Source organism: Myotis daubentonii, chromosome 6 (assembly GCF_963259705.1).
Source record: "Myotis daubentonii chromosome 6, mMyoDau2.1, whole genome shotgun sequence".
NCBI lineage: Eukaryota > Metazoa > Chordata > Mammalia > Chiroptera > Vespertilionidae > Myotis > Myotis daubentonii.
Genome location: NC_081845.1, coordinates 91,432,583 through 91,445,569, shown reverse-complemented (window position 1 = coordinate 91,445,569; position 12,987 = coordinate 91,432,583). Strand labels below are relative to the sequence as shown.

General features: G+C 44.3%; 1 protein-coding gene across 3 annotated transcripts in view; it reads left to right on the top strand.

Annotated features, from left to right (window-relative positions):
* TBC1D22B (TBC1 domain family member 22B) overlaps window positions 1-12,987 on the top strand; it is an 82,692-nt gene that overhangs the window by 42,359 nt on the left and 27,346 nt on the right. For 2 of the 3 annotated variants that reach the window (XM_059701821.1, XM_059701819.1), the window contains exon 8: window positions 2,158-2,272. In XM_059701821.1, the coding sequence (XP_059557804.1) occupies window positions 2,158-2,272 (115 nt within the window). The remainder of the gene's footprint in view (window positions 1-2,157; window positions 2,273-12,987) is intronic. The other variant, XM_059701820.1, reaches the window with a different exon arrangement.

Below are 12,987 nucleotides of genomic sequence, written 5' to 3'. Positions count from 1 at the left end.
TCTCCTAATAGTGGAACCTGAATTCAAAGAAAGAAAATCAAACTGTAGTCTTTTCAACTTTTCTCAAATCACCTTTCTGTCTAGCAGACTTTAGACCTCTTTTTATTTTCTTTTTAATATATTTTTATTGATTTCAGAAAGAGGAAGGGAGAGAGAAACATTAATGATGAGAGAGAATCATTTATTGACTGCCTTCCACACACTTCTTACTGGGATGGAGCCTGCAACCCGGGCATGTGCCCTGACTAGGAATCAAACTGTGACCTCCTGGTTTATGGGTTGACCTCAACCACTGAGCCACACCAGCCGACAAGTCCTCTTAAATAGAGTAAACTGCTAACTAGGGAGCAGAGAACTGAGTAACCCTGAATACTGAAAGACTTGCTTTGCAAACTTACTAGTAAAAGGCATATCAGCATTAACTAGAATAAGTCAGAATTACCCACACTGGTAGAAGAGGTGAAGAAAAACCTTCAGGGATTAGCCTCTCCTCTCCTCCCTGCAAAACCAGATCATCCCAGAATTGTTTCATAGTGAAAATGCCATGGTCTCCTGTGGTAACCAGAATACTGTTCAGTTTCCACCTCTGACATCTTCACTGGTACAGGGTGAGTGTGTCTGCATCGTCCCGTCCTTACTATAGGATTGGCCAGTGTTAAAGCCATTCACCAGGATTTGTGTATTCACAAGGTGCTGGAAGTGTGGAGTCCAGGCCTGGTTAGTCCTTCAGAAGGACTGACCTGGAGGAGCTGTTAACAGAGACATCCAGACAGACACAGGCCACAGGAGGTGTGAGGAGTCAGAGTGGGGTAGACAATCCTTGGCATCTTCCTGTACATGGTGGGTAGCTTGGCCTACAGTGTCTAGGGTCATTTAGCAGCAGAGGGGAAAGAATGTAGGTTGGCGCCCACTAGAGTATTGGGTCCAACACAGAGGAGGACACTATGCCCTTCCCCCAGCCCCAGAGAGCAAGTGGGCAAGTAGAGCAGAGGCAGAGGCCAGCGCCTCCCACACCGGGCTCTGTTCTCACCCCTGGGAGTGCAGGAGTGTTGACAGTGGGAGTGTCTCAGCTCGGCCAGCTGCGGAGTGGGCTCAGCACGTACCTACAGATGCTCTACCTCTCTCCTCCACTAGCTAACCCACTACAAACCACACAACCGTTTCCTTTTTACCGTTCTCCCTCGGAGCTATCTGTCCCTCTGCCTGACCTCTGAGAGGGCCTCTTCAATTTGCCCCCAGAGCCGACTGTTTAGGGCTCCGCAAGCCCATGTGCTATGGAGGCCCTGTAGTGTCCTGTCCTTCTGTACGTCACCGACACCTCTGTCACCCTCCATGTGATTCGTAGAGACATGGACAGTCCATGTCGAGCCTAGGAGTTGTGGTCAGTGGGATGAAGCCAGGGAGTATTAGCAGGCTGAAAGAAGACGGGGAAAGCTCAGGGGGCCTAATGGAAGCAGAGGGGAGTGTAGCTGAGTGAGTGGGATAGGGCCAGACTCTGTGACGGAACCATAAAGATCTCTTCTTTCTCCCCATCCTAAGCCTCTGGCCTCTTGTGGCTAATATGCTTACCCCCAGAGGCTTTTCCATGGAGGCTGTGGCTGATTTCTCTGTTCTCAGATTCCCAGCTGTAGGAATCCATAGAATTTGGTTTATTTAACTCCCTATCCCTAGCAAATGTCTGGGTTGCATCCTGATATATGAAGTGACTTCCTGCATTTATCATCTATCACTAGATCTTTTTCTGTCTCAGCGGGGAGAAAGGAGAGGGCGGTAGAGAAGGTATTTCCTATCTACATCCTGTAATGACAAAAAGGGTTTACCAGAAGCATCAGAACTTAGACGTTCTGAATAACAGCATCCTGAATCAATGACATCATTGCGAACCTTTTTCTAAGCCGTTGGGTCACCATCCTTTTTTTTGCCCAATTTAATATCACAGTAACTAGATACTGAGAAGACAAAGGGCAAGAAGTATCCACCTCTACTTAAAAACAATTAGTGTCTTAGAAACCTTGTATATTTCTATACTTCGTCTTGTGGTATTTAAAAAAGTTTCCTAAAAATTCTGCAGCAACTGTAGGATGAATTGTGAGGTAGGTAAATGGAGGGACGGAGTGTATCCCCATGGTTTAACAGTCATGTCTCTTTCTTTCCTAGATCTTCGAAAGAATTCTATTTATTTGGGCCATCCGACACCCTGCCAGTGGGTATGTCCAGGGAATTAATGACCTGGTCACTCCGTTCTTTGTCGTCTTCCTCTCAGAACATGTGGGTAAGAAGCATGAGTACCAAGTTGAACAAGCTATTGTTCTTTCTCATCTTTGGTGTGTTTGTTTTCCCGAGTGCAGCCAGTAGGCATGTCTTGCTGAGAAAGGACAGTGACTTTAGAGTACACAGCTAAGCCTGTTTTTTGTTGTTGTTTAATCCTCACCCAAGTGTATTTTTTTCCATTGATTTTCAGAGAGTGGAAAGGAGAGGGAGAGACAGAGAGAAACATCAGTGTGAGAGAGAGACACATCGATTGGTTACCTCCCATACACACCCCAACTGGAGTGTGAGGCCGGGGCTGGAGCCTGCAACCGAGGTATGTGCCCTTGACAAGAATCGAACCCAGGACCCTTCAGTTCGTGGGCTGATGCTCTAACCATTGAGAAAACTGGCTAGGGCCACAGCTAAGCCTATTTTAATGGCAATAGCAGCCTGAAATTTCTCTCTTGAAATGGTTGCAAATCTCACCTAAAAAGACCTGCTTTGTCACAAGAATGACCAAATTGGTATGTTCTGTCATAAACAGATGGTTTGATGATTCAATTGGAATCATTTTAGGGTTATTTTGAAGTTGTTTGAAGCACAGGCCCTCATCCATGAAAGCTAGAATTTTAGATTGTATATAGGACTTCCCACTTTGGTTCATATGCTTTTTTTTTTTTTCATCCTCACCTGAGGATATTTTTCCCATTGATTTTTCGAGAGAGTGGAAGAGAGAGGGACAGAGAGAAACACGGATGTGAGAGGAACACATCAATTGGTTGCTTCTGGCATACCCCGGACCAGGGCCAGGAACCTGCAACTGAGGCACGTGCCCTTGACCGGAATCGAACCCAGGACCCTTCAGTTCACAGGCCGACACTCTATCCACTGAGCCAAACTAGGGCCACATGCTATTTTTCAGTAGCGGGATGTGGACACGTAGGGTCCACATAGAGGGGAAAGGTTGTAGCACCAGAATCCAGCTCACGCTGAGGTAATGGAATGGACTGAGGAGAGCACCACACCTTGATTTCTTCCCTTCCTTCTCCACCTCTGGCCCCACTGGACTCCTGTCACTTTGGGTAGAGTGATTAGATGTCACGGTGGCAGTCAGGTTTACTTGCAGCCCAAGCCTCCCCCCTGGCCAGGCCTAAATCAGGCACAGTCTTGAAAGGATTTGAAGATGCTCCTCTCTTTTTGGTTCCTTAGTCACTTGTGCTTAGAGGTTCAAAGGAAAACCCATCTGTCATGGCCTGATGCTTTGTTCTTTTAGTTAAAGAGAAGCTCATTGGGGATCAGAACATTGAAAAGGTTCTTAGAAAACCATCCATCCAATCTGCTCACCTCACAGATGGGTTGTAAGATTCCCTGCTTTCTTATTTGTGGCAGAGCTAGGACTAGGACTTTGTTTTTTTAGACTTGGAATAAGGGGAAAGGGGGTGGGTAATTGTGGGTTTTGGAGGAGACCATTGTAGGGGCCAGGAGGGTAATGAGAAGTGGACTAGAGTGGAGACCCTTGACATGGGAGGGGCTAAGAAATGTCTCACTTGATTTGTCCTATTCAGGTTTTCTGAAGGGACTTAGAGGGATGGTGTTTTGTAAGGCAACATGAGTGAAAAAGGTCAGACAGGAAAAGCTAAGAACCATATGATTTCACTCATACGTGGAATATAAACTGAAACTTCAAGGGAAAAAACAAACAAAACTGAAAGTTATGAACACAAACAGCAGAATGGTGGTTGCCAGAAGGAAGGGGGTATGGGGTAAAGGGAGTCCTAATATGAGGTGACAGGAGAAGATTTGACTTTGGGTGGTGGCACATGGTACAATATACAGATCTTGTAACATAGAAATCCACACATGAAACCTATGTGTTTATGTTGACCATTGTCACCCCAGTCAATTTAATAAATAGTTTTTTAAAAAGTATGACAACAGAATGACATCATTCTGGTTCCCCTGAATTAGAAGCAACCAGAACTGGAGTCAGAGTGGAAGGTCACTCTTGCCCACTCTGTCAGGTGATCCTAAGCAGAAACGTGACTAGTAAAATTTAGCCACCAGAAGCGTTTCAATAAAGCTTTTGCTAGAGGACTTTTCATTTTCCCTTCACATTAATAGGTCAGCTATTGGAAGTATCTTAATTCTGCGTGTTTAATTTTTTAAGAGCAATGCAACTGATGGGATTTTTTTGGTTGCTGCTTGCAATTCTTTGCTAGGACTGCATTCTGATCTTGGTATTTGGCTTGTCAGCGCCCCCTGCTGACCCACCGTGTTTATGCAGTGCAGCATGGGCTTCTGTGGCAAGCCTTCCTTAGCTGTTTCGCCTCTGCAGCACACTTCCAATTCGCTTCTCCTAGACCTAGGAAGGCGGGGCCCATTCATTTTTTATGAACATTTTAGCTATGTTATTTTTTAAGCATATGTAAAAGTAGGTAAAATAATGTGCAAATCCCCATGTAATTGTTACCCAACTTCAACAGCCCGTCTTGTATCATCTGTACCTCTGTTCATTCTCCATCCCCTCAGCTTTGTGAATTATTTGGGAGCTGATCTCAATATCAAGCATCATATTTCATCCATAAATATTTTCATATGTATCTCTAGAACATAATAATGAAAAAAACCCACAGCCATAATGCAATTATTACATCTAAAAAGTAATAATAACTCCTTAATATAATCTCATAGACAACAGTATTTAAATTTTCCTGATTCTCATAAATATATTTAACAGTTTGAATTAGAGTCCAGATCTGGTCCACACATTCTAGTTGGTTGATACATCTCATCTGTTCCCATCTGTATCTCTTTCCCTTAGGATTCTGTAGTGTTAGCCCTTGTTTTTCCAGTTTCCATACCTAGGTAGGGGCTTTGCTATTACCAACCAGGAATGTCACCCTGATTTTTAAAGCACTTTACCATTTGCAAAGTACTTTGACATACCTGATTTCATCTACTAGGCCCCAGTCTCTCTCTTTTTAAAAATCAATATCTTCCTTTTGTTGTTGTTGTTATTTCTTATTGATTTTTAGAGAGAAAGGGACGGGGGGAGAGAGTAGGACATTGATGTAAAAGGGAAACATTGATCAGTTGCCTCCCATATGTGCCCCAAGTGGTATCAAACCCATAACATTTTGGTGTACAGGACAATATTCCAACCCAGCCAGGATCCAATATATCTTTAAGGTAGGTGTATCAGCCCATTTTACAGGTGGGAAATCCAAAGTTCAGAGATTTAATGAGCTTTTAGAACTCAAACCCAGGTCTTTTGACCTCAATACCTGTGCTCTTTATATGACTCGGTGGTATCTCATTTCAGATACTTGTCCTTGGACCTCTAATGGCTCCCTCTACTCCATTCTCTGCTTGAAAGCAGGTAGCAAGCACATTTCTTATTGCTCTCTGCCTTAAAAAAAAAATTGTAGTAGAAGTACATGCTCATACACATATGTAATACCTTAATAAAAAAAGAAAAAAAGAAGTATATGCTCATTAAAAAATCAAAACAATTAGAAGTGTTATTACCCTCCCCCCACCAGAGATAACTACTACTAGTGATCATTGGTGTGCATTCTTCCAGAACTTTTCCTGCGTGTGGATAAACTGCTTGTACTATTTTCTTTGTTGTTGCATTTGGAAAAATGGGATCAACCTATCCATATTTTTCTGTCTTCCTTATTTTCATTCACAAACCTGGCTTCCTTTCCAAGTCTGTACATATAGATCTGCCCCACCTCATCATTTTTAGCAGTTATATTTATTTTCATAATAAGGCTTTACTGTAGTTTATTTAACAATTCTTCTATAGAAGGACATTTAAATTATCTACACTTTTTAGCTGTTATAAATAACATTGCAATGAATATCCTTGTACATATTTCCCTGTGTTTTTGAGTTAAAATCTATATTTATCTGAAGGAGAGTCCCTAGAAGTGAAATTGCTAGTCCCAAGAGCATCCCAAATAGGTACTACTAAATTTCACTCCAAAAAGGTTGACACCAGTTTATATTCCAACCACTGATGTTTGAGTGCACTTTTCTTTATTTTTCTTTTGATAGGACTTTTTTTTTCTTTTTTTGTTAATCCTCACCTGAGGATATTTTCCCATTGATTTTTATTTTTTTAAATATACTTTTTATTTTTAAAAATATATTTTTATTGAGTTTATTTATTTCAGAGAGGAAGGGAGAGGGAGAGAGAGATAGAAACATCAATGATGAGAGAGAATCATTGATAGCTGCCTCCTACACACCTCACACTGGGGATCGAGCCCACAACCCAGGCATATGCCCTGACCGGGAATCGAACCATGAGCTCCTGGTTCATAGGTTGATGCTCAACCACAGAGCCAGGCTATCTGGGTTTCCCATTGATTTTTAGAGCGAGTGGAAGGGAGGGAGAGACAGAGAGAAACATCAATGTGTGAAAGACTCATTAATTGGTTGCCTCCATCATGCACCGTCGGGATCGAGCCTGCAACCAAGGTATATGCTCTTGACCAGAATCAAACCCAGGACCCTTCAGTCTGCAGGCCGATGCTCTATCCACTGAGCCAAACTGGCTAGGGCTGAGTGCACTTTTCTTCACATCTTTAGCAAAACTGAGCCTCTTAGTTGAATTGTGTTACACAAATCTGGAACGTATATCGTGGTTTATGTTTCAGATTTATTTCTACTTACTCATCAGCGAGGTTGTTTATCTTATGTGTATTAGTGTGTGTTTCTTTGTGAACTGATTGTTGAAATCTTTTAGCAATTTTTTCTATTAGATTTTTAGTCTTCTTTTATAACAGGTTTTTGTAGATTAGATATATTTATTCTGGTGTGCTTTAAAAATATTAGATTGAACCACACAAAATTACTAATATTCAACCATTTTTTTATCTGTTCTGCACAGGAATTTTATATGGTTCAACCTAATATTGTTTTCCTCCCAGATCATCATTTGTTTTTTAACTTTGTGTATTGTATCTCCTTATATAGAACTTCCTAATTTTTATATAGTCCTTTTGACAGGTATTTCTTGAGCTCCTACTCTGTGCCAGGGGATAGGAGTGACTAAGATGGCAGACTTAGGCCCTGCCCTGTGGTGCCTTCCTTCCAAAAGGGGGTAAGGGTGGGGCCACCAACAAGTAAACCTGTCATTGCAGAGCGTGAGGAGGACGAGGAGGAAATGTCTCCTCCTTTATGGCTTTTGGATTTGGTATCTTACTTAGGAAGTCCTTTCTTCCCCACCCCAATATTCTAAAAATACTCTTCTATGTTTTAACACTCTTGTGGGTTTGGATTTACATTTAGCGTTTTAAATTTCATTAATAATTTATTTTTCTGTGTGGTGGGAATTGAGATTTAAAGTTATTGTTCCAACTGGATAGTTCATTTTTTCAGCACCATTTATAAATAGTGCATCCTTCCCTTCACTAATGTGAAATCCCTCTTTATAATATAATATAAATTCCTTTATTACATAGTTCTACTTATTTCTTTCCCATTTATCTCCATTTCTATGCAAGTACTTCGTGGCTTGGATTTTCAAGCTTTATAATATATTTTATTATTATTCTAGGGCCAGTCTCTTTCATCACCCTTTCTAAAAAATTGTCTTGGCTCTTCTTCAAGGTGGACTTTAAAACCAACTTGCCAAATTCAGGAGATAGGGAACTCTTTAGAATTTTTATGGGTGTTGTGGTGAATTTATAAATTAAGTTTTGTGGTGGTTTTTGGTAGCATCTTTATTGAGATGCTAATTCATATATCATACAACTCACTCACTTAAAATATACAATTCAATAGTTTTTAGTATACATATAGAGTTGTGTAACCATCACCACATTCAATTTTAGCATATCACCTGAGATATCAGCCCCAAGCCCCCATCTCCCTCTACCCCTAGGCAACTGCTATCTGGATTTGCCATTATGGACATTTCATAAAAATGGAATGATATTGTATGTGGTCTTTGTGTCTGGCTTCTTTCACTTAGCATTTTTTTTAATGTTTAGTTTACTTTTATTATCAGACTGTGTCTTCTAAACATAATCATTACACAGCAGTTCCAACAGGAAAACCTAAGGGGAAGCTCTGAGTTAGTCTTTAAAGGATAAGTTAGGGATTTAGTATCCTAGTAGATAAAAGTTCAGCTCTTGGCATTATCCTTAAAACCGAGTACATGTGCCCTGGTTGGTGTGGCTCAGTTGGTTGGTTCCCATGCACCAAAAGGTTCCTGGATCAATTCCCAGGTGAGGACATATGCCTGGGTTGCAGGCTTGATCTCTAGTAGGGGGTGTGCAGGAGGCAGCCAATGTATGTTTCTCTCTCTCCCTCTCTTTCTCCTTTCCCCTCTCTTTCTGAAGAGCAATAAAAACATACTTCAGTCTTTACTGGAGTTTCTCAGTGGTTAGAGCACCAACCCATGCAGTGAAGGATCACAGGTTCGATACCCAGTCAAGGGCACATACCTTGGGTGCCGGTTCAATCCCCAACTCCAATTGGGGCTCGTACAGGAGGTAACCAATCGAAGAATCTCTCTCATATCAATATTTATCTCTCTCTTTCTTCCTCCCACTTTCCCTTCCTCCCTCCCTTCCACTCTCTCTAAAAATCAGTGAAAAAAATATTTTCTGGTGAGGATTAACAACAACAAAAAAGCAATTCAAGAAAAGAGAGTACGTAGTATTTACTCTCTTTTGTAAGGTACAGACAGACAAATCCCAAAAGGCCTTGGCATTTCGGGCAGTGTTAATGCTTTATCTATTAACTAGGGACCTGTGCACAAATTTGTGCACCTTGAAAGGAACTGTGGGCCACGAGGCTGCAGTGGGCACAGGGGCGGGTCTTGGCGCATCCTCCTTGCGCCTGCCCAGCCCCTCCCACTGCAGCCCCCTGGTCCTCTGTCTGCTGGCAGCCCTGCTCCCACCAACACCATTCCCACGTGCTGACAGCGCCAGCCCCACTCACACCCACTGACGGTGCAGAGCAATTGGGGCCAGCGCCAGCAGCGGGTTGTTCCACCCTACATGTTCCGCACTCTGCCGCCTGCTGCCGACGCCTGCCATGTTCCGTGTGCACCCCCTGGTGGTCAGCACACGTCATAGTGACTGGTTGATTGGTTGTTCCGCCGTTCGGTCTATTTGCATGCTCGGGTCTTATATATATAGACTAGTGACCCAGTGCACAGATTCATGCACATTGAAAGGAAATTAATTAGAAGGTGGCTGGACACACCCTGAAGCCAACCTCCCATGGCCCCTCCCCAGTGTCTGGTGTCTGCAGAGTGAGCGGGATCCCTCTGACAAGTGGAGTCCCTTGGGCTGGCCTGTGGCGATCGGACCAAAACCGGCTCTCCGTCATCCCGCGAGGGGTCCCGAAGTACAAGAGGGCACTCTGCAAAGTTGCTGTCGTACAGGGTGTGGAACGCAAACACAAGTGTTCAGTAAGCCAGATTTGGGGCCCACAGTGCCCTAGCAACAACATAACCCACAGCTGAAGGTGGAATCGTGCAGCCCTGCGAAGAATCAGGCTCCCTCCTCTTCGATTTTGGGGTACATCACCTGAGAACCGCCGTTGCCAAGTCACTGCAGCTCAGCAGCTCCTGTGTTGAGCATCTGTCCCCTGGTGGTCAGTGTGCATCATAGTGACCAGTCAGATGGTCGGACACTTAGCATATTAGTCTTTTATATACATATAGATTTGCTCCTTGAGCTCTGTGATTCTTTGCATCTAGTGAGACACTCTGCTGAGCAGCAGCCACCTCTTAAACACACAGTCTTCCAGAGCACGCAAGGGGGATCAAACATCAGGAACGGACACTTAGAAGTCTTAGCATGGCTGGCGCAGCCATCTCCAGATGTCTAAGCTCCGAGTGTCAGTACAGTTAGTACATGGAGAACACCTCTGAGCCTTTCCCGTCGGTACCCATCTTTACTTGGAGGGGGGACAACAAAACTATAATAGCTGCTGTTTATTTACATGTGAATGCTTACCATGTGTGGGCTAAAGCCTTGTTAATAATTTTATTTAGTCCTCACAATAATCCTGTGAAGGAGGTACTATTATCCCCACTTTATAGATAAGCCAGCTAAGGATTAGAGAGGTTAAATACTTGCCCAGAGTCAGATGACCAGAAGGTTCCGGAGCCTTTATTTAAATATAGTTCACTTAGCATATTTTTGTTTCATCCATACTGTAGCATTGTCAGTACTTCATTCCTTTTTAGTATTCAATAATATTTCATTGTGTGGCTATACCACGCTTTATCTGCTCATCAGTTGATGGATATAAATTATGTTTCAAAGAAACAAAGCATATAGATTTTTCTATAGCCTCAAGGCTTTTCTTGGAGTAGATACAACATTGTGGCCTTCAAGAATAATTCTCTTCTCTGAGTAATAATCCTTCTCTTATCCCCTTCTCTAATGGTGCCGGATCCTCATGAGGCAGCTGCTGGAAAGGTTTTGCTGTGACCTCTCTGATATGATGCTCCCTAATTCAGGAGGCCTGGGTATGCTGGGCTCAGGGATCAGGCCAGGCAGCTGCCCTCGGCTTCCTGTGCAGCCTGGCAGCCTCAGCCCACTGCCCATCTCCCTGAGTTGTAGCGTGGAGGATCTGCCCTGGTAGGGCTGTGGGACCCACTTGCCTCCTGGACATTATTTGGCCTCTCTCCTACGTCCTCCCCCATCTGTTCCCTGTCACTTTCATAAATTAGTACCTGAACTTGCTTCATGCTTTGTGTCATGTTTTCTGTAAAATAGTTGAGACATCCTCTGAGTCGATAGAGAAGTTGTCCATACCAGCCTCGCCCTCAGGCAGCTTCCTTCTCAGACAGAAGGGGCCTCTATGGATAAGCCCGTGTCAGGGTCCAGGGTGACCGTGCTAGAGGGTCACCCCGGGGAGATACCGTCTCTGGACTATGATCCCTGAGACTGCAGAGTACCTCTAGTCTGTAATCTATAAGCCTTTGGACTTAGACGATATTTTTGATCTAGCTCTGAACATAGTAAGTTAACATGTAATTGATAGTGAGGTCATCACCAAAATAAGCTGCTTAACAGCAACTAAAGTGACACATATGAGGAAATCACACAGGGGCTCAGGGCATGTCCTGTTTTCAAAGGAAGAGACAAGCCCGGTGATTTCTTTCGGTGCAAATGGACCGGCGTGGAGCAACGCCTCTCCTCTGCCTGACGCCGCACAGGAGCATTTGCATTTCAGGGTGCTGAGAAGCACAACGCACCGGAACTCCGAGGGCAGGCTTTCCCCTACTGGTCACATGCACCCGGTTCCCTGCATGACAGTCCCCCTTGTCATGGATGCCCACCTAGGAAGGGCTACCTTCAGCAGGAGAGAAAAGCTGCTTTCTCTCACATTATAAGCTAAGAGGTTAGTACAGGGCTTGCACGCTGCTCGCAGACATCAGGGGTCCAGGCTCCCTTCTCTTGTTCTATGTTCTCAGCGCATGGCTTCCTTCTCGTGACCCAGCGTAGCCGTGAGTTCTGGCCTGTGTGGAGGAGGAAAGGGAGGAAGGCTTGCTCCTTCCCTTTAAGGACACTTCCGATGTACGTGATGCTTGGGCTCAAGTCTCTTTCATCCGAACTTAATCTCATGTCTGTAACTGTCTGCAGTGCTGCTGGAAAACAGTCTGCATCCCAGGTGGCCACTGCCCTTAGGGGTCCTGTCACCAAGGAGGAAGGGGGACAGTTGTGTGTGGACAGCTGGCAGTCCTTGCCTCCCCTTGGCTCCTAGATGCGGTGTTTGACTGACTCCTCTGCTCCCCATACCAGCCACCCCTTCCCCTCAGCAGCATTTCCTGTCTCTTAAGTCAGAAATGCTAAGGAGTGTTGATTATTCCTTTTTCTCACTCTTCATATCCAGTAAGTTACAAAGCTTTGGTGATTTTACGTGCTCAATATTTCTGGAAGCTGTTTCTCTCTCCCTTTATCCTATGACTGGTCTGGGCCAGGCCTGGACTGCTGAAATGGCCAAGTGTGTTTCCTCATCTCCAGTTACATCCCCTTCAAACCCGTCTTCCACACCGTTTACGCACATACTTGCCCATGTAGCCCCTCCGCTTAAAGCAGTGGTTCTCAACCTGTGGGTCGCGACTCCTTTGGCGGTCGAACGACCCTTTCACAGGGGTCGCCTAAGACCATCCTGCATATCAGATATTTACATTACGAGGCTGCAGTTCAGCCTTTGCTTTGGCGGAGTGCTGGGCCTGCAGACAGCTGGCCAGCTTAATAAAGGTTCCTAAATTTTAAAAAAAAAAAGATATTTACATTACGATTCATAACAGTAGCAACATTACAGTGATGAAGTAGCAACGAAAATAATTTTATGGTTGGGTCACAACATGAGGAACTGTATTTAAAGGGCCAGAAGGTTGAGAACCACTGGCTTAAAGCCCCTCAGTAGCATCCTATCACCTACAGGAGAAAATGTCCAGGTTCTCTAGCTGTTGTACTAGGCCCTGGGCGAGCAACGCCCTGCATCACCCTGAAGCTCAGCAATCCTGCGTTGACATTTTAAATCATTCCTTCTTCTGCACCATCCTTTTATCCCCTAGGCCAGTGGTCGGCAAACTGCGGCTCGGCAAACCGCAGCTCACGAGCCACATGCGGCTCTTTGACCCCTTGAGTGTGGCTCTTCCACAAAATACCGGCTCTTCCACAAAATACCGACTTCTGCGCATGGGCCACAAAGTTTCAATCGCACTGTACGTGCGCGCCCGCACGTGGT